The sequence below is a fragment of the Halichoerus grypus genome, chromosome 8 (genome assembly GCF_964656455.1).
Source record: "Halichoerus grypus chromosome 8, mHalGry1.hap1.1, whole genome shotgun sequence".
Lineage (NCBI taxonomy): Eukaryota > Metazoa > Chordata > Mammalia > Carnivora > Phocidae > Halichoerus > Halichoerus grypus.
The window spans coordinates 78,442,310-78,468,186 of NC_135719.1; the positions used below are offsets into that span (position 1 = coordinate 78,442,310).

The following is a 25,877-nucleotide window of genomic DNA, read 5'->3' on the forward strand; positions in this document are numbered from 1 at the left end:
TTACTGAATTCCTGTATGAGTTCTAGCAGTTTTGGGGTGGAGTCTTTTGGGTTTTCCACATAAAGTATCATATCATCTGCAAAGAGTGAGAGTTTGACTTCTTCTTTGCTGATTTGGATGCCTTTTATTTCTTTTTGTTGTCTGATTGCTGTGGCTAGGACTTCTAATACTATGTTGAATAGCAGTGGTGATAGTGGACATCCCTGCCGCATTCCTGACCTTAGGGGGAAAGCTCTCAGTTTTTCCCCATTGAGAATGATATTCACTGTGGGTTTTTCATAGATGGCTTTTATGATATTGAAGTATGTACCCTCTATCCCTATACTCTGAAGAGTTTTGATCAAGAAAGGATGCTGTACTTTGTCAAATGCTTTTTCTGCATCTATTGAGAGGATCCTATGATTCTTGTTCTTTCTTTTGTTAATGTATTGTATCACGTTGATTGATTTGCGGATGTTGAACCAACCTTGCAGCCCAGGGATAAATCCCACTTGGTCATGGTGAATAGTCCTTTTAATGGACTGTTGGATTCTATTGGCTAGTATTTTGGTGAGAATTTTTGCATCCATGTTCATCAAGGATATTGGTCTGTAATTCTCCTTTTTGATGGGGTCTTTTTCTGGTTTGGGGATCAAGGTAATGGTGGCCTCATAAAAGGAGTTTGGAAGTTTTCCTTCCATTTCTATTTTTTGGAACAGTTTCAGAAGAATAGGTATTAATTCTTCTTGAAATGTTTGGTAGAATTCCCCTGGGAAGCCATCTGGCCCTGGGCTTTTGTTTCTTGGGAGATTTTTGATGACTGCTTCAATTTCCTTAGTGGTTATAGGTCTGTTCAGGTTTTCTATTTCTTCCTGGTTCAGGTTTGATAGTTGATACATCTCTAGGAATGCATGAGTTTCTTCCAGGTTATCTAATTTGCTGGCATAGAGTTGCTCATAATATGTTCTTAAAATTGTTTGTATTTCTTTGGTGTTGGTTGTGATCTCTCCTCTTTCATTCATGAGTTTGTTGATTTGGGTCCTTTCTCTTGTCTTTTTGATAAGTCTGGCCAGGGGTTTATCCATCTTGTTAATTCCTTCAAAGAACCAGCTCCTAGTTTCGTTGATCTGTTCTACTGTTCTTTTAGTTTCTATTTCATTGATTTCTGCTCTGATCTTTATCATTTCTCTTCTCCTGCTGGGTTTAGGCTTTATTTGCTGTTCTTTCTCCAGCTCCTTTAGGTGTAGGGTTAGGTTGTGTATTTGAGACCTTTCTTGTTGCTTGAAAAGGCTTGTATTGCTATATACTTTCTTCTTAGGACTGCCTTTGTGCATCCCAAAGATTTTGAACAGTTGTGTTTTCATTTTCATTTGTTTCCATGAATTTTTTTAATTCTTCTTTAGTTTCCTGGTTGACCCATTCATTCTTTAGTAGGATGCTCTTTAGCCTCCATGAATTTGAATTCTTTCCGACTTTCCTCTTGTGATTGAGTTCTAATTTCAAAGCATTGTGGTCTGAAAATATGCAGGGAATGATCTTAATCTTTTGGTACCAGTTGAGACCTGATTTGTGACCTAGGATGTGATCTATTCTGGAGAATGTTCCCTGGACACTAGAGAAGAATGTGTATTCTGTTGCTTTGGGATGGAATGTTCTGAATATGTCTGTGAAGTCCATTTGGTCCGGTGTGTCATTTAAAGTCTTTATTTCCTTGTTGATCTTTTGCTCAGATGATCTGTCCATTTCAGTGAGGGGGGTGTTAAAGTCCCCCACTATTATTGTATTGTCGATGTGTTTCTTTGCTTTTGTTATTAATTGCCTTATATAATTGGCTGCTCCCATGTTAGGGGCATAGATATTTACAATTGTTAGATCTTCTTGTTGGACAGACCCTTTAAGTACGATATAGTGTCCTTCCTCACCTCCTATTACAGTCTTGGTTTAAAATCTAATTTGTCTGATATAAGGATTGCCACCCCAGCTTTCTTTTGGTGTCCATTAGCATGGTAAATGGTTTTCCACCCCTTCACTTTCAATCTGGGGGTGTCTTTGGGTCTAAAATGAGTCTCTTGCAGACAGCATATAGATGGGTCTTGTTTTTTAATCCAATCTGATAGCCTGTGACTTTTGATTGGGGCATTTAGCCCATTTACATTCAGGGTAACTATGGAAAGATATGAATTTAGTGCCATTGTATTGTCTGTAAGGTGACTGTTACTGTATATTGTCTGTATTCCTTTCTGGTCTGTGTTGCTTTTAGGCTCTCTCTTTGCTTAGAGGACCCCTTTCAATATTTCTTGTAGGGCTGGTTTCGTGTTTGCAATTCCTTTAGTTTTTGTTTGTCCTGGAAGCTTTTTATCTCTCCTTCTATTTTCAATGACAGCCTAGCTGGATATATTATTCTTGGCTGCATATTTTTCTCATTTAGTACCCTGAATATATCATGCCAGTCCTTTCTGGCCTGCCAGGTCTCTGTGGATAGATCAGCTGCCAATCTAATGTTTCTACCATTGTAGGTTACATATCTCTTCTCCCGAGCTGCTTTCAGGATTTTCTCTTTGTCTCTGAGACTCGTAAGTCTTACTATTAGGTGTCGGGGTGTTGACCTATTTTTATTGATTTTGAGGGGGGTTCTCTGTGCTTCCTGGATTTTGATGCCTGTTTCCTTCCCCAAATTAGGGAAGTTCTCTGCTATAATTTGCTCCAATATACCTTCTGCCCCTCTCTCTCTTTCTTCTTCTTCTGGGATCCCAATTCTAATGTTGTTTCATCTTATGGTATTGCTTATCTCTCGAATTCTGCCCTCGTGATCCAGTAGTTGTTTATCTCTCTTTTTCTCAGCTTCTTTATTTTCCATCATTTGATCTTCTATCTCACTGATTCTCTCTTCTGCCTCATTTATCCTAGCAGTTAGCGCCCCCATATTTGATTGCACCTCATTAATAGCCTTTTTGATTTCGACTTTGTTAGATTTTAGTTCTTTTACTTCTCCAGAAAGGGTTTCTCTATTAACTTCCATACTTTTTTCAAGCCCAGCTAGTGTCTTTAAAGTGATGATTCTGAACTCTAGATCCGACATCATACTAATGTCTGTATTGAGTAGGTCCCTGACAGTCGGTACTACCTCTTGGTCTTTTTGTTGAGGTGATTTTTTCCGTCTTGTCATTTTGTCCAGAGGAGAATAGATTAATGAGAGAACAAAATGCTAACAGGGTAGCAACGTCCCCAGAAAATACACTCTAAACAAATCAGAAAAGACCTGAAGCAGGGGGAAAAGAAAGGGAAAGAGAGAAAAAAGAAAAAGAAAAAAAGAAAAGGAAAAAGATAAAGATAAAAACAAACAAAAACAGAACAAAACAAAAAAAACCTGGAATATGATCAAATATGATCAGGCTGGTACATAGATCAGTGCCACACACTAGATTTGTGGTGTATTTTGTTCTCTTAGAAGAAAGTGCCTCCCAAAATTTTAAAGAAAGAAAAACTTATATATGTACAAAAATAAGGGTTGATATGATGAAGGGATGGAATATGACTGTAAAGATGAAAATTATAAAAAATTTTCTAAAAGGAATTGATAAGAAGTTGTTTGAAAAAAGAAAGAAGAGGATTTAAAAAAAAAAAGAAAAAAAAGGGAGAGAATGTGATCAGGCAGGAGAGTAGAAAAAAACCATACACTAGAGATTTAGGGTATATTTTGATCTGTTAGAAGAAACTAGCTCAAAATTTTAAAGAGAGAACAACTTATATATATATGCCAAAAATACGGGTAACTACTATGAAGGGATAGAATATGACTCTAAAAATGAAAAATAAAAATGTTTTTTAAAAAAGGGATGGATAAGATGTTGGTTGAAAAAGGGAAAAGGAAAAATTCAAAAAAAAAATTAACTTTGAAAGACTAAAGAATCATGGTAAAAAAGCCATGAATTCTATGTGCATTATTCCCCTAGCGCTGGAGTTCTGCCGTTCTCATTGATCAGTAAACTTGGTCTTGGCTGGCTGTTCTTGCTGATCTGGGGGAGGGGCCTGTTGCCGTGGTTCCCAAATGTCTTTGCCTGAGACGGAATTGCCCCGCTCTTGCCAGGGTCTGGGCTAAGTAATCTGCTCGGGTTTGCTCTCGGGAGCTTTTGTTCCCTGCAAGCTTTCCGTACAGCTTTGGAGGCCGAGAGTGAAAATGGCGGCCTCCCAATCTCCGCCCCAGAGGAGCTGAGAACTCGGGGCCCCGTTCCTCAGTGAGCCCCCAGAGAAAAGCAGTCAGTCACTCCTGTCTTCCTGGTCTCCGGCCACACTCTGTGCTCACCCGGCCTGTGACCGAGAGTTTCTATCTCTGGCACCCGACTCGGTTTGGAGTCTCCAAACCCAGCAGATCCCTGTGGTGCGCTCCCACACTGCTCCTCCCAGGGGAGGAAGGGGAGTCTCCCCGGATCTGCTGCTTGTTGGGTCCCTGCTGGAGGAGCAGTGGCCCGACTGTGCCGCGGATCACGGTTTATGGCAACCCTGAGCTGAGAGCCCGTGCCTCAGCTCTGTCTCTGCAGCCGGCTTCCCCGCTCTGATACGTGGGAGCTCTGCAGCACTCAGGCACCCCCGGTCTTCCTGTGACCCCAGGGGTCCTGAGACCACACTGTCCCAGTGAGGGTTCTATCCCCCACTTAGCCACTGGAGCAACGTCCCTCAGCAGAGCCGACTTCTAAAAGTTCGATTTTGTGCTCCGGGGCTCTATCACTTGCCGGTAGCGGCTGACAGAGGCCCCCTTCCCCGCCATCTATTTCCCAAATATCGCCTCAGATTCACTTCTCCGCATGTCCTACCTTCCAGAAAGTGGTCGCTTTTCTGTTCAGAGAGTTGTTGCTATTCTTTTCTTCGATCTCCTGTTGAGTTTGTAGGTGTTCAGAATGGTTTGATCCCTATCCAGCTGAATTCCTGAGACCAGACGAAATCCAGGTCTCCTGCTCCTCCGCCATCTTGCTCCATGCCTCTCTTTCTTTTTTGAATATTTCTTTCTTTATTTTTGACTTTATGCAGTTTGATTATAATGTCAATGTAGTTCTGTTCAGATTTACTTCATTTGGAGTTCTTTAAATTCTTTTATTTGTATGTCCATTACTTTGCTCAGATTTTGGAAAATTTTGGCCATTATTTCATCAGATAAGCTAAGCTCCTTTCTGGGATCCCACAGGCATATAAGGTGCTTAGGCTTTTTGAAATTCTCTTAATTTTTTGGTCTTTTGCACCTTTGGTTCCATGATATCAAATGACGTGTCTTCCAGTTCACGGACTCTCCTGCCTGTCAAGTCTGATTTTGAATCCCTGTAATGAATGTATACACACACACATATATATATATATATATATATATATATATATATTTTTTTTTTTTTTTTGAGAGAGAGAGAGGGAGAGAGAGTGCAAGCAGGGGTGGGGGCAGAGGGAGAGATAGAAAGAATTTTAAGCGGGCTGCATGCCCAGTGAAGAGCCCAACACGGGGCTCAGTATCACAACTCTGAGATCATGACCTGAGCGGAAATTGAAATCAAGAGTCAGACACCTAACCAACTGAGCCACCCAGGTACCCCTAGTTATTACATTTTTCAGCTCCAGAATTTTTGTTTGGTTGTTTTGAAAGTTTCTTTATCTTTGTTGATATTCTCATTTTGTCCATGCATCATTTTCCTGATTTCATTTGATTGTGTATCTGCGTTTTCTTTTAGTTCATTGAGCATCTTTATGACAGCTATTAAAAATTCTGTCTGGCAATTCATAGATATGCTTCTTTTAGTGTTAGTTCTAGGATTTTATGTTGTTTTGATTGGCTCATGTTTCCTTGTTTCTTTGTATGGCTTACGATTTTTTGGCTGGAATTTGGGCAATTGAAAAACAACCACCATCTCAGTCTTTGCTACTGGCTTTTTTCAAGAGGAGATCTCCACCAGTCAACATGATCAGAGGTTCTAGGGCTTCTCAAACATTTTGTGATATCTTCCTCCCTCTAGTGTTGGTATTTGGAACTGTTGCTTTAGTGTGCTGCTTGAATCTGGTTTTGGTGGCTTTTGCCTGGCTTCCCATGGGGGCTCCTTTATCAGTTTAAATGTAATTTTCCCTGTATTTGATTTTTTTGAATTTTATTTTAATGCATTCCACATACTGAGTTTATTACAGTTTACTTAAAATTTTATTTAAAACTTCCTAAACAATTGAAAAAAAAAAAAAAACCAGGGTGTTTTGATTCTATTTTCCCACTCTCCTGACTTTGTCAAATAGTTTAATGTTACACATAAGTCACATGATTGCTTTATTGTGGTTTTGAACAGTTTTTATCCATTATTACATTTTCTGTTTTTTTTTTCAACTTTTACATAGATTTTGGGCTTTTTCTTTTCAGTTTCCTCCTCTTTCAGTATCATTCCCCTCAGATAATTGCCACTTTGACAGCTTCAAACTCTTGTTCAGAGACATTCATTCATCTCCTTTTTCTGTTTGATTAAGTAGAATGCTTTTTGTGTTTTACTATTAGAAAATGATTTCACCAGTCTTTTCTGATAGATTCTTTACCAAGTTAAGAAATACTTTTTATTTCTGGTTTATTTTATCAAGAATGGATAGTTTTATCTATTGCCATTACTATATTTATCAAGTGTTCCTATGTTTTTCTCTATTTTTAAAAAATTATTTATTTTAGAGAGAAGTGAGTGAGTAATTGGGGGAAGTTACAGAGGGGCAGGAAGAGGGAAAGAATCTACGGCATACTCTGCGCTGAGCATGGATCCTGACACAGGACTTGATCTCACGACCCTGAGATCGTGACCTGAGCTAAAACCGAGAGTTGGACGTTTAACCAACTGAGCCACCCAGGGGCCCCTATGTTTTTCTCTATGTTTAGCCACCCAGGGGACTCTATGTTTAATTGGTAAATATGTTATTTCAATATATCACTTTCACATATCACATAATGTTGGATCATTAAAGAAATAAACTTTACTAGATCATACTGTATTAATTGGAAATTTTGTATCATAGAGTATGGTTTAGTTTATATTAAGAATCTTTGTAAGTCTATTTATAATTCCCAAAGGCTCAACAATTAGGGAGTAATTATGTAAAATATTGATTGTATATCCATATAATGCTACTGCTATAGTATGGAACCATTAAAAGGTATTATCAAAGTGTTAACTACATGGGAAGTTTTCATAGATGTCTTTTTTATTTAAAAAAAATTTTACTCATAGTTAAAGAATACATATCTCAATGTGGTGGTGGAGCTTGGGATGGGACAAACAAGTTGGAGTTAAGGTGATAAATAGTCTGAAACAAAAGAGAAGAGTCTTTAATATGCTTAAGTGCACAGGCTCCTAATCTCTGTGTTAACCTATATTCCATAGACTTTTCTCTAAGCTTGGAACGAGGTATCATTGCCGGAGTCACAAGTTTTCCTTTATCATCAGAGAGAAGGTTACTGCTGATCACAGTTAAACAGCATACTTATACCCACCCAAATCATTTTATGTATTTGTATTTCTCTTGTTATTCCAAATAAAAATCCTTGAATTCAAGTAGGAAATGTGTTTGAATTTGAAACAAATTCCAGCATGATGAGTAAGGAGCAGAATAGGAAACCAGGTTCAATGGGGCCATTGTGTTATAAATTCCCTCTCTAGAGAGCCACTCCCCAAAGATGATCTTCACAGAAAGTAAAAGGGCCTACTATTTCAGTTGTTCATTTGGTTCTGTGTAGGTCATGAGACTATGATTCTCTTTTCAACTGTCAAGTTTCCTGTTGCTTTGTCAGTTTATGTAGGCAAGAGAACTCTAAGACGGCAAGCCTGAAGAGGTCCATGGCTGATTTCATAATGTTCTCCTAAAAGGGTCAGCAGTTCTATAATCCCCACAGTAATGCATGGAACACTATTATATTTGTTCTTTTTCTGAGATCTGAGACTAGAGTTTTACTCTGATATAGAAGATGGTGTTCAACCATACAGATTTCTATGATACCCATCTTGTATCTTCAGGTAAGGTAAAGCTCACATGACTCAAAGTTCCTCTATTTCCTCCTTCCAGCCCTCTCTGGTTTTATATTATTTTAAATACCACTTAATATGTGAATTATGAAAGAATTCCTTCTCCAGAATCAAGGCCAGGTTTTTTCCTGAGAGCTTATAAAAAAAAAAAAAAGTTACTTCAAAAATGTATTAGAACTTTTAAAGTATTTGCCAGTTCCCCATTTGTATTGCTCTGTGTAGATTTGGGGCCCTAGGTCAGGGAAAGTTATGGTAAGTGAATGTGAAAACACCTTCCTTCAGTGAAGCTTCAAGTGATAGACTGTGTATCATGTTTCTTTCTGTTACTTTTAGGGGGTAGAAGACAAGGAAATTTTATTGTGCTTGAGATTGCAAAATTTGAGGAATAGCCTTTGTGATCACAGCCAACTTTGACATATCTTTATAAATGATATATATGGACTTTAATATCTACTAAAGTATTTCATATAAACTGTGATCTTAATGAAAATCTTGACATAGATTAGGAATTGATTGTAATTTTTACGGCAATGTTTGATGTGAACACAATATTATAGGACTTGGTTCCTTAAGTTTCTTTGTAAAATAAGGCAGATTGCCTGTAACTATTTTTGAGTGTATTTTTACTGAAGAGAGGAACCGAAATGGGAAACCTTCTAATAGATTTTTATTTTAATAGATTTTATTTTAATATTCTAAATGAATTTTCACCTAACGTAACACAATAAAATTAAAATCAGATAAGTTACAAACATTTACATCTATATTGTCCTCAAATCAGCTTGACATATTTCTCTCACAAATAGATCAAAGAATATTAAGTATCAATATCATCAATATCTTTGTATGTTACAAACAATTATTTATCTGTGTTTATTCAGTCCTTCTTCAACCACTGCTTGACCTAAAAATTGTAGGTCCTGGGACACACTTGACTATTGTCAATACCAAGTAACTTTGATTGTAAACCTTAGGATGGCAGAAGAGTTTTCATTTTTATTCACTGTATTCAGAACAGAATTATGAATGTATGACAATCATGGGAATGCCACTGCATGGATTATGGTACTTTGTTATTTACTGACACACAGAATGATTTGAACCTACGCAAGGGATCTGCCCTAATGAGTAATACTTTAAGGCTACTTGTAATATGGAAATCTGTTATTTTTGCAGCTTTAAAAACAAATGAATATTCCAGTATAAATAATTGCTCTAACGCTGTGAGTAAATTCATTTTCTTGGGCTTCCCTTATACTTGGGAAATACAGATTCTCCTCTTTTCAGTCTTCTCTGGGACTTATATTCTGACACTAACTGGAAATCTGCATTATCTGTGCTGTGAGGTGGGACCATCGACTACAAACTCCAATGTACATCCTGCTGGCCAATTTTTCGTTCCTGGAGATCTGTTTTATCACCTCCACTGTTCCTAATATGCTAGCCAACTTGCTGTCTGAGACCAGCACCATCTCCTTCTATGGCTGCTTCCTCCAGTTCTACTTCTTCTTCTCCATGGGTACCACTGAGACCTTCTTCTTGTCTGCCATGGCCTTTGACAGATACCTTGCTATTTGCAGGCCCCTGCACTATCCCACTGTCATGACTGTTCAGCGCTGCATCAGAATAGGAGCTGGGTGCTGGGTGTGTGGCTTCCTATACTTCCTCTTGCCTATTTACCTCATCTCTCAACCCCTGTTTTGTTGTTCCAAGAAGATTGATCACTTCCTGTGTGACCCAGGACCTCTTATGAAGCTGTCCTGTGTGCCAGCTCCTGCCACTGAGACCATCTGTGCCGTCTATAACTCAGTCCTCATTTTCTCCACCTTCCTCTTCATTACCAGCTCCTATACCTTGGTGATCAGAGCTGTGCTGAGGGTCCCCTCAGCAGAAGGTCGGCATAAGGCCTTCTCCACATGTGGCTCCCATCTGGCCGTGGTGTCCCTGTTCTATGGCTCTATCATGGTTGTATATGTAAGCCCAACAGCAGGCAATCCAGCCGGGATGCAGAAATATGTGACTTTGTTTTATTCTGTGTTAACTCCACTTTTCAACCCTTTGATCTATAGTCTTCGAAATAAAGAGATGAAGGCAGCTCTGAGAAAGTTATTTAGAATTGTGAGATTTAGTCAGAGGCATGGAAGAAATATTTGAAGCACTTTTGTTCACAACTGATATAATGTATGTGAAATAAATAATTAAAAGCTTGATATTCAATTGTATTAATGGAATTTAAAAAGTATTTTTGTGTTGAGGAACAGTCATTGTGATAGAATGTTTATAAACCTAACTATATCCATCTCTTCATTTTTATTATTAGGGAAAATTATTAATAGTAAAATCAAATTCAAATAAAAATAAGGGAAAAATGATCACTAATCTTTCTGACACTTAGATTTAATACTTGCTAAAATTTTGCTGCTAATTTCACACACACATGCATACATGCAGTCAATCTGCCCTTTATTTTACATTTATTTCTAAAATTTTCTCAAGTGAGTCAAAAGTTTTGTATGCTAAATTTAGAAAGCAGCATTAAGATGTTAATTCTTGAGTTTAAGAATTCCTCATATCAGTGAGATAACATAATAAAAAAGATATTAATTCTTGTGTCAGTACTAAAAACAGAACAAGATATATTCTTATGAAAGGTGATTCATCATTGATCATAATTGCGTTTCTTCCCACTTTCTCACCAGGATTTAGTGAAAACACTCTTAATATTTAAATCCAGATGGTTGCCATTAATTTTTTCCATTATAAATTTACTTCTGAGAATTGTCTTTTAAAAGAGCTCTATTTAGGATGAACCATGCTTTGCCTTTTCCTGAAACGCTATTTTTGCCTACTGTAAGGTAGGGTGGAATGACTAGTAACTGCCAGGTACTGCTGCAGTTGCTGGAGTTACTAGATTTACCTCTACTCACAGTCTCATGAATACTATATCGTGTACTCTCAACTAGAATTTTCCTTATCCTACAGAGAAAGCCTTTACCCAGTAACTCTCCCTGTACCCTACTCTCCCTTCTCTCAAATTCTGGCAACTACTTTCCATATCTATGTATTTACCTATTCTGGACATCATATAAATGAAATCATACAATATGTGGCCTTTTGGGACTGGCTTCTTTCTTTCCCTTGGGATAATGTTTACAAGGTTCATTTACGTCATAGCATACATATATCAGTACTTCATTCCTTTTTATGGCTGTATAGCATTCCATCTTTTTTATAAAGCATTTTCTTTATCCATTCAACAGTTGGACATTTGAGTAGTTTCTGTTTTGTGGCTTTTATTAGTAATGCTGCTGTGAACAGTCATGATCTTAATTTGAACCTTTTTTCACTTCCATAGGGTAGATCCCTGTGAGCAGAATTGCTGGGTCATAAGTTAACTGTAAATTGAACATTTTGAGGAACAGTCAGACTATTTTCCAGAGAAGCTACAATATTTTTATATCACACCCTCAATGTATGTAATGTGGATTTCAACTTTCTATTTTTTTTTCTTTTAAAGATTTTATTAATGTTTTTGTCAGAGTGAGAGAGCACACACAAGGAGGGGGAGCAACAGACAGAGGGAGCGGCAGGCAGAGGGAGAAGCAGGCTTCCCCAATGAGCAAGGATCCTGATGTGGAACTCGATCCCAGGACCCCGGGATCATGACCTGAGCCGAAGGCAGATGCTTAACCCACTGAGCCACCCAGGCATCCCAACTTTCTATGTATTTTCACCAATATTTGTTATTTTTTGCTTTTTTGACTTGAATCATCCTTCTGGGTATGAAGTAGTATCTTTTTATTTTCATTAGCATTTCCCCTAATGTTATTGGTCATTGTTTCAAGTGCTTATTTTGGCCATTTGTTTGTCTTCTTTAGGGAAATATATATTCAAATCCTTTGAGCACTTTTAAAATGGGTTGTCTTTTTATTGTTGAACTATAGAAGGTATTAATAATATATTTTGGACATAAGTCCCTTACCAGATATGTAATCTGCAATTATTTTCTCCTAATCTGTAGGCTGCCTTTTTACTTTCTTGAATATATCCTTTGAAGTTTTGACCTTTTTTGTACTTTTTAAATATATTTTTAAATTTATTTTATTTAAATTCAAGTTAGTTAACCTATAGTGTATTATTAGTTTCAGGGAAGAGTTTAGTGATTCATCAGTTGCATATAACACCCAGTGCTCATTGCATCAGTTGCCCTCCTTAATGCCCATCACCCAATTATCCCATCCCCCCACCACATCCCCTCCAAAAACTCTGTTTGTTCCCTATAGTTGAGAGTCTCTTTGATTTACCTCCCTGTTTTTATCTTATTTTATTTTTCCTTCCCTTCCCCTATGTTCATCTGTTTTGTTTCTTAAATTCCACACTTGAGTGAAATCATATGGTATTTGTCTTCCTTTGAGTGAATTATTTCATTTCACATAATACCCTCTGGTGCCATCCATGTTGTTGCAAATGGCAAGATTTCATTCTTTTTGATGGCTGAGTAATAATATTCTATTTTTTATATATACACCACATCTTCTTTATCCATTCATCCATCAGTGGACATCTGGGCTCTTTCCATATTTTGGCAATTGTGGACATTGCTGCTATAAACATTGGGGTGCATGTGCCCCTTTGAATCACTATTTTTGTATCCTTTGGATTAAATACCTATCAGTGCTATTGCTTTTGGTGTCAAGTATAAGAAACCATTGTCCAATCCATAGTCACAAAAATCACTCCTCTGGGTATATTATTATTTTTCAGTGAAGATCATGTTTACAACTTTTGAATTTATTTGGACATTTTAATAGGAATTTGTTAAGAATGAAATCATATGCAAGTTCCAAATAACTACTTTGAAGTAAAACCTCCCCAAACACTATTTGGTATGTTCAGGTGTGTTTCACAGTTTATAAAGCCATGTGAGTCACTGCATAATCATCTGTTTCTTGTTTTGCAATCTTGGTATTCTTGAAGAGATTATCTTGTATCACACATTTTCACGTGAAATCTATTTGATTATTTCTTTCAGCTTGTCAAGTCTTGATATAATCTTTTAAAACTAAATTATTTGCAATATTTATTGTCAAATATTCTCAGACATATTAAATATTGGTTCAGGGTCACAGAATAGGATGAGAAATAAATTGTTGAAAAAAACAAATAGAAAAAGGCTAATTGTGGAATATGTCATAAAAGGAAGGATAGAGTTAATAGAATTATTATAATAATTATAGTGAAATATACTAATAATGTTCTTTAAATATAAAGAAAACAAGAGATGGGTAAAAAAAGGCCTTATTGTGTCTAAACTATTGGTAATGTTTTCAAAGCTTTTGGTTAATTTTGCTTCCATGCTATGTGAGGAATAATTTTCACACTTTCATATGTAACTGTTTGAAAACCATACTTTAATGATTTGATACAGTTTGTCATCCTTTATTTTTTAGCATTAGTATTCTAGGTTTTTTTTAAAAGAAATTGATGTATTGGTATAATTAAAATGTTATAATAGGAACATTTCTGATGGTGGCCATCTTGCAGAATATCACACGCTTATTGCTGTTTGAGGAAGGAATTAAAGCAGTTATTCACTTCACCCATGTGACATTCCTTGGGATAAAGGGATGATGACTTCATGGATTTAGACTTGTTTCTGACATCGAGAGATACACATTAAATATGGATAACTTTTTAAGTTTTTATTTAAATTCCAGTTATCATATAGTGTAGTATTAGTACAATACCCAGTGCTTATCACAAGTGTACTCCTTAATCCCCATCAACTTTTGTATGCCAGTTATACCTCAGTAAAGCTGTTTTTGGAAAAAGAAAACAAAGTAAAATGGATTGGGTGTACACAGCATCCTGAAAAGAGTATCTCTAACATTTTTAGGCTGTAACACTGCCAGCATTATGCTTATTGCTTGTTCCACATTACACCATGGAATCTTTATTTTTTTCTTGAAGTATAATTGATATACATTGGTACATTAGTTTGAGGTGTACAACATAGTAATTTGTCAAGTCTATACATTATGCTATGGTACGCCACAAGTGTAACTACCGTATGTTACCATACAATGCTGTCATAATACCACTGACCATATTCCCTGTGCTGTACCTTTCATCCCCATGACTTATTCATTTCATAACTGGAAAACTGTATCTCCCACTTCCCTTCACCCATTTAGCCCTTCCACCCATATCCCTTCCCCCCGCCCCCCCCCCGCCTCGGCTACCATCAGATTCTTCTCTGTATTTATGGGTTTGTTTCTGCTTTTTTTTTTTTTTTTTTTGCTTGTTTGTTTGTTTGGTCTTTTATATTCTACATATAAGTGGAATCATATGGTACTTAACTTTCTCCATCTAACTTATTATGTCACTTAGCATAATATCCTCTAGCTCATCTAGTTGCCACAAATGGCAAGATCTCATCTTTCTTATGGCTGTTATAATATTCCATTATAGTGTATGTATATCACCCCTGTGTGTATGTACATGTATGTATGTATATCATCTCTTTTTTACCCATTTATCCATGAACACTTAGGTCTCTTCCATATCTTGGCTATTGTAAATAATGCTGCAATAAACATAGGGGTGCATATATCTTTTTCAATTAGTGTTTTCAGTGTTTTTTGATGTGGAGGTGGGAGGGAATGAATATCCAATAGTGGAATTACTGGATTCTATGTTATTTCTTTAGTTAATTTTCTGAGCAACCTCCATACTGTTTTCCACAATGGCTACACCAATTTACATTTCTAATAGCAGTGCCCAGGGGTTCCTTTCTTCCTACATTCTCACCAATACTTGTTATTGTCTTTTTTATTCTAGCCATTCTGACAGTGATATAATCTGAGGTGATACCTCATTGTGGCTTTGATTTGCCTTTCCTTGATGAATAGTGACATATGAATCTTTTCATGTGTCTATTGGCCATCTTTACATGCTCTTTGGAAAAATATGTATTCTGACCCTTCATTTTTAATCAGATTATTTGGGTGGTCAACTGTATAAATTTTCACTCAGTTGGATATTAACCCCTTATCAGATATATCTCTTACAGATGTCTTCTCCCATTTACTAGGTTGCCTTTTCACTTTGTTGATTGGTTCCTTTGTGAAGCAAAAGCTTATTTAGTTATAGACCTGATAGTTTATTTTTGCTTTTGTTTCCCTTACCTGAGGGGACATATCTAGAAAAAATGTTGCTATGCTGAATGGGAAAGAGATTAGTGCCAATGTTTTCTTCTAGGAGTTTTATGGTTTCTGGTCTCACTTGCAGGTCTTAAATCCATTTTAAGTTTGTTTTTAGGTATGGTATAAGAAAGGAGTCCAGTTTCATTCTTTTGCATATAGCTGTCCAGTTTTCCCAGCCCCATTTCTTGAAGAGACTGGTTTTTCCCGTTGTATATTCTTCCTCCTTCATCATGGATTGACTATATAAGCATGGTTTTATTTCTAAGCTCTCTATCCTGCTTCCTTGATCTGTGTGTGTGTGTGTGTGTGTGTACGCACATGCACCAATACCATACTGGTTTGATTACTACAGCTTTGTAGTATATCTTGAAATCTGAAATTGTGATGCCTCCAGCTTTTTTCTTCTTTCTCAAAATTGCTTTGGCTATTTAAGGTCTTTTGTAGTTCCATGTGAATTTTAGTATTTTTCTATTGCTGTGAAAAAAAGCTACTGATATTTTGATAGGGATTGCATTGACTCTGTAGATTGCTTTGGGTAATATGGACATTTTAACAGTATTCTCCCAATCCATGAACACAGAATATCTTTCCATTTCTTTGTATCATCTTCAATTGCTTTCATCAGCACTTTATAGTTTTTGGAGTACAGGTCTTTCACCTCCTTGATTAAATTTATTTCTAGATATTTTATTCTTTTTGGTGCAATTGTAAATGGAATTGTTTTCCTAATTTTCTGCTACTTCATTATTAGTGTATAGAAATGCAACCAATTTTTGTGTATAAATTTTGTATCCTGCAACTTTGCTGAATTCATTTATTACTTCTAACTGCTTTTGCTGTAGTCTTTAGGGTTTTCTATGTATAACATCATGTCATTTGCAAACAGTGACAATTGAACTTCTTCCTTACCAATATGGTTGCCTTTTTTTTTTTCTTGTCTGATTGCTATGGCTAGGGCTTCCAGTTCTATGATGAATAAAAGTGGTGAAAGCAAACATTGTTGTCTTGTCCCTGATCTTAGAGGAAAAGCTCTCAGTTTTTCACAATTAGGTATGATGTTAGCTATGGATTTTTCATTATGGCCTTTATTATGTTGAGGTATGTTCCCTCTAAACCCACTTTACTGAGGGTTTTATTTTAAAGATTTATTTATGAGAAAGAGACAGAGAACGGGGGGAGGGGCAGAGGGAGAGAGAATCTTGAAGCAGACTCCCTGCTGAGTGAAGAGCCCAACTTGGGGCTTGATCTCAGGACCCTGAGATCATGACCTGAGCTAAAACCAAGAGACAGACACCCAACTGACTGAACCACCCAGGCCCCCTTGAGGATTTTTATCCTGAATGGATGTTGTACTTTGTCATGTGCTTTTTCTGCCTCTATTGAGATGATCATATGATTCTTATCCTTCCTTTTTTGATATGCTGTATTATGTTGATTGATTTACAAATACTAAACCATCCTTGCCTCCCCAGAATAAATCCCACCTGATCATGGTGAATGATTTTTTTGATGTATTGTTGGATTTCATTTACTAATATTTTGTTAAGGATTGTTGCATCCGTGTTAATGAGGGATTTTGGCCTGCAGTTTGCTTTTTTTGTGGATTCTGTGTCTAGTTTGGCCTTGTAGAATGTATTTGGAAGCTTTCCTTCTTTTTTTTTTTTTTTTTGGGATAGTTTGAGGACAATAGGTATTAATTATTTTTTTATTATTTTTAAATTACAGTATAATTAACATACAGTGTTACATTAGTTTCAGGTGTACAATATAGTGATTCAACATTCTATGCATTACTCAGTATTCATGGTAAGTGTACTCTTAATCTTCTTTACCTATTTCACCTATTGCCCCCACCCACCTCTCCTCTGGTAACCTTTGGCTTCTTCTCTGTATTTATGAATCTGGTTTTTGTTTGTCTCTTTTTTTTCTTTGTTCATTTGTTTTGTTTCTTTTGGTGGAGTCTTTAGGGTTTTCTGTATATAGATCATGTCATCTTCAAATAGTGACAGTTGAACTTCTTCTTTACCAGTATGGTGCTCTATTTTTTTTTTTTTTTTTCTTGTCTGATTGCGCAGCTAGGGCTTCAGGTTCTATGATGAATAAAAGTGGTAAAAGCAAACATCCTTGTCTTATTCCTGATCTTAGAGGAAGGGCTCTCAGGTTTTTACCATTGAGTATGATGTTAGGTGTGGGTTTTTCATATATGGCCTTTATTATGTTGAAGTATGTTTCCTCTAAACCTACTTTGTTGAGGGTTTTGATCATGAATGGATGTTGTACTTTGTCAAATGCTTTTTCTCCATCTATTGAAATGATCGTAGGGTTTTTATCATTTCTCTTGTTGATGCAATGTATCATGTATTAACTGTTCCTTATTCTTTTATTATCTTGTTTTAGAGAGGAAGAGGGGCAGAGGGAGAGGGGAAAAGAGAATCTTAAGCATTTCCCATGTGCAGCATGGAGCGCAGCCCTTGCTGGGCTCCGTCTCACAACCCTGAGATCATGACCTGAGCCAAAATCAAGTTGGACGCTTAACTGACTCAGGCACCCAGGCACCTCAGTATTAACTGTTCTATAAATATTTGTTAGAATTTCCCTGTGAATCCATCCAGTCCTGGGCTTTTATTTGTTGGGAATTTTTGGGTTGTTGTTTCAGTTTTGTTACTAATTGGTTTGTTTAGGTTTACAATTTCTTCCTGATTCATCTTTGGAAGATGTTTTTAGAATGTTAGATATATGTTTTTTGGGAATTTATCCATTTATTCTAGTTCGTCCAATTTGTTGGCATACAATTTTTCATAATATTCTCTTATAATCCTTTGTATTTCTGTAGTATCAGTTGATACTGCTCTTTCATTTCTGATTTTATTTATTTGTGTCCTCTCTTCTTGATTATCTGGCTATATATTTGTCAATTTTAATTATCTTTTCAAAGAACTAGCTCTTGGTTTCATTGAACCTTCCTATTTTTTTGTCTCTATTTCATTTATTTCCACTCTAATCTTTATTATTTCCTTTATTCTGCTCACTTTGGTCTTTGTCACTGTTCTTCCTTTAGATGTAAGGTTAGATTGTTTGTTTGACATTTTTCTTATTTCTATATGTAGCCCTGTATCCCTGTAAATCTCCTCTTAGAATTGCTTTTGCCTTTAGGTCCATAATAAATTGGTACTCTCTGGCTCAAAATGAGAACTTATTTTCTCTTTCAGTAATAACAATTAGAGAATTCCTTTAAGAGATTCTAAGGATTGGAGTCTAGAAAACAGGTAACGTTATAACAGATTGTGAAACTAGAACACACTAGAAAAATATAGGAAAAACTTGAATACAATGAAAGAGTAAAAGCCTAAAATAACCTATAGTGAGGATTCTTAGAAAATCTCATTTTCATAAGTGGTCATGAGGGAGTAAGTTCATGGCTACCCCAAGGTTCTTGAAATAGGGTTCTGTCATTTTCTGAACCTGCATTATGCAATATAAAAATAAAATTTTAACTAAGTCCACATAGGAAAATTATTATTTCTACCAACATTTAATATGTAAAACTACCTTATCTGAGAAGACAGGAATTATGAAGACCTATGGGGAACGAGAGTGTTTTATATTAGCTTTCAGACCCCCATAATAATGATGACAAGTGGTAAAGAATTATAACTTATTTATGAAATTCTCCAGATTATTTTATCAGTATTAAACAGAAGTTAAAGGGTGCCTGGGGCCTCAGTCAGTTAGGCATTTGCCTTTGGCTCAGGTCATGATACTGGGGGCCTGGGATCGAGCCCTGCATTGGGCTCCCTGCTCAGCAGAGATTCTGCTTCTCCCTTTCTCTCTCCCTCTGCCTTTCCCTCTGCTCATGCTCAACTCTCTGTCTCTCAAATAAATAAATGCAATCTTTTTTTATAAAAATAAACAAAAATTATTCCAACTAAATACAACATACTTTGGTGAATAAATTTATTCAGCAAGTTGTTTTCCATGAATAATATGTATTAGGCAGCAGTATTGAAGAAGGATTTGTGAAAGTGTTGACTATAAATGGCTTTGCTGTATAGCCTTGCTATTTTACATGTTACTGTACCATTAACACCAATCATAGAATTGTCTTCATGTGTTGTCAGTTACCTAGTACTGTGTGAAATGCAGTCTTATCTAAGTGTGTCATGTATATGTAAATAGATCTACTTTCTCTATTGTATAGAGAAATTTACCTATTACTCCATAATTGGCATCTGAGCAGTACTGTTTTGAGAGGAAGAGGTACAGTTTATTTAATATACATGAGTAAATGCCATTTCTCAATGTATTCAAAGGCTGTATATTAAAAAATTTTAAATAAAAAGTAGGAAATAGAAACAAAAAAGCACATAATAAAGGAAGAGAATCTAAATATCAGTAAGGTCCATTCTTTGGCTTTTATTATTATAATTACCCTTCCCACTGGTCAAAATGATCTACTTTTACATCATAGTGATTCCATTTGTAATTGTTTAGAGTCAAGGCTACAGTAGTCACAGTTGTGTAAGTTTACTTTTTTTCCCAGAAAAGAACATTTCTTATGACTGAAGAAACCTGGCCAGGCTTCAGATACCGACTCTTCAGTTTTGACATAGCTGCCTTCACTTCTTTGTTCCTTAGAGTGTAGATAACCGGGTTTAAGATGGGAGTAAAGATGGTGTAAAACACAGCAAGGACTTTGTCAACAGAATAACCGCTGAAGGGCCACACATAGATGAAGATGCATGGTCCAAAGAACAGTGTGACCACAGTGATATGAGCAGTCAGTGTGGAGCAGGCCTTTGCCATGCTAGCAGACGAGCGGTTCCTAACAGTGATAAGTATCACAGTGTAGGAGACAACCAAGAGGAGAAAGGAGCTCATAGAAAGAAAGCCACTGTCTGCAACTATAAGTAGGCTGACAACATAAGTGTCTATGCAGGCCAGCTTGGTCACTAGAGGGAGGTCACAGAAAAAACTGTTCACCTGATTTGGGCCACAAAAAGGCAAGTTAACAGTAAATGCCAACTGGCTAGTAGTATGGATGAAACCCACAAGCCAGGAGATGAGAACGAAAATAATACACACACGGCTACTCATTACTGTCATGTAGTGGAGAGGTTTGCATATAGCAACATTACGGTCATAAGCCATGGATACAAGGAGCACCATTTCACTGCCAGTGAAAAGGTGAACACAGAAAATCTGGGCCAGGCAGGCATTAAAAGAAATAGTCTTGTGCTCCACCAGAAAGTCTGCAATCATTTTGGGGGTAGCAAAAGAGGCAACACATATATCTATAAAAGAGAGGTTCGCAAGCAGAAAGTACATGGGGGTATGTAGGCGGGAATCTGAGGTTACAGTGAGGATGATAAGAAAGTTTCCCAGCAATATTGCTAAGTAAAGTAGTGAAAATATGAGAAACAAGAAAGGTTGGAGCTCCTGGGAATTAGAGAGTCCCAGTAACACAAACTCGGTCACCCAGGAATGGTTTGTCTCATTCATTGACTTTGGAAGGAACTTATCTTGTTACCTGAATAGGAGACAGACAGAGATCAATCAGTGAGCATGGGTTTCATTTCCCTGTCCCACTTCCTTCCTTAGAGATTCTAATTTCTACTTATATTTATGTATCTGAATTTTCATGCATCATTAAAAATTATTTAGGCAGCATAATAATAATAAAGAGGGATGGAGGGGAGAGTTTTGAGGAGATGTTTGACATTGGTATATCCAGTTATATGAATTTGAGGAATGTCATCTACTTACTTTACAAATGAAATTGAAAATCTGAAATGTTTTCTTGACATTATAGAAATCCAGTCTAAGAAATTACAGAGACAAAATCTGAATCATTTTTTCTACAATAAATTATATAACAATTTTTTGAATGGCTAACACAGAGGAAGACAATTTCACAATGTTGACCCCAAAAGTTAAACACAAAAATGTGTATACTGTATGAACCTATTTAAATAAAGTTCAAAGATAGGCTACACCAATCACTGATATTAAAAAAGCTCCTGGAGTGGTTATCCTGGAAGAGGAATAGGGAAGGAAGGTGACAGGAAGGGCTTCTGAAGTGCTGGTAATGTTCTGTTTCTTGATGTGGTTGATAGGTACATGGAAGTGTTTGCTTTGTGAAAACTTGCAAGATGTGCAAGATCTGCCATGTGTACTTTTGTGCATATTTTATTTATTAATAAAAAATAAACGAGGAGTTAAAGAGACACCATTACATTGTGTGAGAGCTCATAGGCAAAATCATTGCCTTGAGTGATTAGGTCTTATTCCCTTCTCTATTCAGTTAAAATTGAATGAACTAAAATACAAACCTAGCAAAACCCAAAGACCTAGAGCTTATTGGAACTCTTCCTAGAGTTGTGACTCATCTCTTCCTGGGGTTCTGTTTTATGAAGGAATCTAGTGCATTTGTTCTTTTCAATTATTCCCTGATGTTAAGCTTCATTAAGCTCAGTATTGTTGCTAATAGCCATAGATGTATTATTGAATTATGACTGACATTTCATTTAATTTGGTGGGGCTTTTAAAAATTATAGTTATATTGTACAGTAGTATTCATAATAAGAAGTCCAGACCATGAAAAAACAATGTTTCTTCTTTTTTACGCAGTTATTCTACATTCTATTTTATCAACACTTTCTCCCTTTTATGTTATCTATACTTTTAAAATCTATCTAGAACTTGGAAACATTGTATAGTGAATAAGAAAAATAAAATGTGAAATGTAAACAAATATCTCTTTCTACATCTAAATCAGGTCTTTGGAAGAGCGTGTCTTTTATTTTACTGATTTCTAGTTATCTGCAGTTTTTTGATATTAATGTCTTCTTAAATCTAATTACAAGTTGCCTAGTGTTTCCTTGAGTTTCATTGGAGGATTTACACATAAAGACAGGGCATGTGATGAATAATTTTAACTCCCAGGAACCAAATTCAGGGACTCACCCCTATATTTCAAATCTCCAGTTCTCCAGAAAATTCCCCCAAAGAATTGATTCACATATCACTACCAATTATATCAAAACTATGGCTCTAGGATTTTCAGAAGAGACTAACAGCAGAGTCTGAAGTCAGAACAGGCTGGAGGTAAAATTATACAATGGAGTAAGTTTGTCTTGGAGGAGCCACCATATTCTCCTCAGTGTGTTTCTCCCTTCCTCCTCATTTCTTGGTAGCCTGTTTTTAAGTTAACTCTAGGTTCACAGCATGGCCTGTCCTCCCTGGGAAATACCCTGACTCTTAGACTCCTTGACACAAATACTGTAATGAATGGCTAGAAGCAGGCAAGGAAATGATACCCAACAAGACCAACTGATAGGAGTTCTTATGTATCCTGTCAGAAACAGCAAAGCCTAATATTAAGCACAGGGAATGAGTCTCTCAGGGAGACCTTCTAGAGAAACAGCAGAAAGGGGTGGCAGAGAAGACTTTCTGGTACCTTAGGAATAAAACACATAATCCACTTTTGTGAGAAAATCACCACAGGAATCATCCTCCCAATAAATCTTCTGCAAAGCTCTATGCTTCCATGTCAGTGGCTTCTTGGGGGGCTCGGAAAAAGAAAAGACCCTGTTTTCCATGGAGGAAAGTAGTAGGCAAATTGATTTAGTCAAGAGCTGGGATTCTTAATATAGGAAACTAACACGATGAGCAACAGAAACTCTAAATAAGTGTACTCTAAATAGAAATTCTTTAGTTCTGATATAAATGCATTCTTTTTAAGGTGATTTGATCTGTAAGTAAGTACATGCCCACCTTCTCAGGGCACTGAGCTGTGCACTGGTGATAGAACAGTTAGGTTTGTAACTTGCCTCCTGAGAGATCACTGACTGATATTCATCCCTTTTTTATTTAGTGAAGTTGGTGAGTCCTCATTTTCCTTCACTGGCTAGCACATTCCTTTTAAATGAAATAGGTGTGCTCGCTTTGGCAGCACATATATTAAATGAAATAGGCTGTCTTTTTACACCAAATAAAACTGCTGTAAAATAGTGAAAAAGTAAAGCTATTAAAATTTTTAAATCTATGTTAGGGAGGCCGGGGTGGCTCAGTCAGTTAAGCGTCTGACTCTTGGTTTTGGCTCAGGTCATGATCTCAGGGTTGTGGGGTCAAGCCCCACATGGGGCTCCACGTTCACTGCAAAATCTGCTTGAGGATTCTCTCTCTCTCCCTCTCCTTTCCCCCTCTACCCACTCAGAAACACTGTCTCTCTCAAAAAATAAATTAAAAAAAAAAGTAGGGGCGCCTGGGTGGCTAAGTTGGTTAAGCATCTGCCTTCAGCTCAGGTCATGGTCCCCGGGTCCAGGGATTGATCCCCAAGTCGGGATCCCTCTTTAGCGGGGAGCCTGCTTCTCCCTCTCCCTCTGCTTCTCCCCTTACTTGTGCTCTCTCACTCTCTCTCTCTGTCAAATAAATAAAAAATCTTTAAAAATAATAAAATAAATGTATTGTTTCAAATCAGAGTATTTTCTGATAATTTTATATGCTCAAAGGTAGTATGTATGACCTGATTCATCCAGGAATGAGTTTCTAATTAGTAGATGTGTTCTTGCAAAGACCAATCTTTCATTTCTTGTAGTATTTGAAAGTAAATTAATGCATGCATACAAGGTTGTACTAGGTGACCCTCAGGTCCCTCCTTTTTGAAATTCTGTCAAATAAATCTTTTCCTACTACTACTGTCTTGGATATTATGACTGGTGGATTTAAATCAAGTAAGTAGAAGTATTGTTTACAAGAGGCCAGCAATCTTTCTCAGATCAAAGATGCATCTTTCACAAGTTTTCCAGCATTGCCACTCCCTTTACCCTCCCTCTCTAAATCTGGATCAAAGATGTAACACTCACTGGAGACAAATGCTAGTGTGTGGTCTTTGTAAGGATACTGACAAAGTGCTTTCACTCACCTAAGATGAAATGGGGTGTGTGATATATCCTATAATTTGTAGTCATTAACGCTTAGCAGGTATTTAGTTGTTACTTCCACATCTCCTAAGAAAATAGACCTTGCTCTGTAGAGATTAATCATAAAGTTTACTTTTAAATAAGAAGGGAGTAGACTGAGGATGGGTGTCCATAGCCAGGATGGACTGTCTTCATAGAGGTGAGAGAAGGCTGAATGCAGTATTTGAATTTAGGTCCGGAGTAGCTGGGGGAGTACTTGGATCCCTCAGGAATCTAAGGAGACAAAGGAGTAGACAAAAAGGAAGACATGCTAAAGCAAAATTTCCTGTTTCACAGTTTTGCAAAGAATTCAGCCTAACTGTAGCTATCTTGCTTCTGTTTTCAATAGCAGTAAACTAGATGATTACAAATAACTTTCAGAGACCTCTAGAAATCAATACCAATCATCTGCAACTTAGGATCACATGAAGAGGATCATTTCTTAGTCTCCACTGCAGCTTCAAGTATAGCATATTTACCCACATATATTAGGAAAATGCTTTTTTTCAACTTAGCCTCATCCGACAAGTCCAGAAATATGGATGAAATTCTTCAGAGTTTTAACATTGTTCATAAGGGGAAGTTTCAGCAACAATCTACAGCAGTTTCATTTAAGTTTTCTTTTAAAGATCAGCAAGAATATTTTTTAGGAAGTATCACTTAGTAGGATAGTAATTGTTATGTGATTTGGGGTCTGTAAAGAGAGGTATTGGAATATTGTATCATTTTATCAAAACCATGTTTAGGGAATATTTAGGCTTTTTCTTCCCTTCATCTCAAAGTGTAGATAACTTTGTTCCTTGCTTCTCAGAGATGTGTTATGTATGATCATTAAATAATTGAATCAAACATTTTGTGTAATAGCAATATAAAGAATTTACCATAGTATTAATAAGATTGTAAAAGATAGTAATCATATATGGGCTATCCTCTTTTTTTCTTTTCTCACAAAAAGAATATATATCAAGCAAGATATTTGGATTTTCATGTTACTTGTATTTTCTAGTCATGAATTAGCAAAGAGCATTCTAATTATAAGGTTTAAAATAGCCTGAAGTCCAAATCAACAGATAATGTTCAAAGAAATTGTAGCCTGAGTTATAAAAAATATCTGTTCAAATTCTGCCTCTCAATAAATAATGTCACAATTTTAGGCAAATCACATACCCTTCAAGGTGCTCTGTGTCTCTTCAAAAAAAGAGGGAAGAAGTCTCCTTCCTAATTCTAATATTCTCTAATTCTCTGGCTTTTGAAAGCATGACCCGTCCACAAAAGTTAATTCAGTGACAGAAGTATAAAAGGTTGTACTGAAATAAAAGTATATTCAATTAAAAGGCTAAACCCATCCTGCTTTTAGCAAAAAAATATGGCCATCAGTCACTTCTCAGACTTAGATATTTGGGCAGCTAATGGCAAAATGGACATAGAATATGTCCAAAATGGACATAGAAGATTAATTGAAAGGGTGAGGGAAATTGTCGTTCTCTGTTCTCTGTTGTGACCAAATTAGGAGGCTGCAGAACAACAGTGCGCTTCTTGTCCCTAGCCTTATATTGTACCAACTGGGAGAAGCAATATTCTTCAGGATCCATTGGGTGGGGTGCAAATGTTGGTGAACCCATGTCTTTCCAGACTTTAATCTCCATCATTTATACCTTGAAGTATCCTCAACACATAGATTGAAGAAAAGCCATTAAAATTGTTAGAAGCTA

General features: G+C 36.6%; 2 protein-coding genes across 2 annotated transcripts; one reads left to right on the top strand and one right to left on the bottom strand.

The window, feature by feature from the left end:
* The first annotated feature begins 606 nt into the window (after positions 1-606).
* LOC144378897 (olfactory receptor 11G2-like) lies at positions 607-10,154 on the top strand. Its single transcript, XM_078054327.1, is given in 3 exon segments — positions 607-622; positions 9,177-9,324; positions 9,326-10,154. Coding segments are annotated over 3 exon segments (993 nt in total).
* Positions 10,155-19,729: 9,575 nt separating this feature from the next.
* On the bottom strand, positions 19,730-20,759 carry LOC118555063 (olfactory receptor 4K15). Its single transcript, XM_036122919.2, has one exon. It carries the CDS (start codon positions 20,702-20,704, stop codon positions 19,730-19,732), a length of 975 nt encoding a protein of 324 aa, XP_035978812.2. The 5' UTR covers positions 20,705-20,759.
* Positions 20,760-25,877: the final 5,118 nt, after the last annotated feature.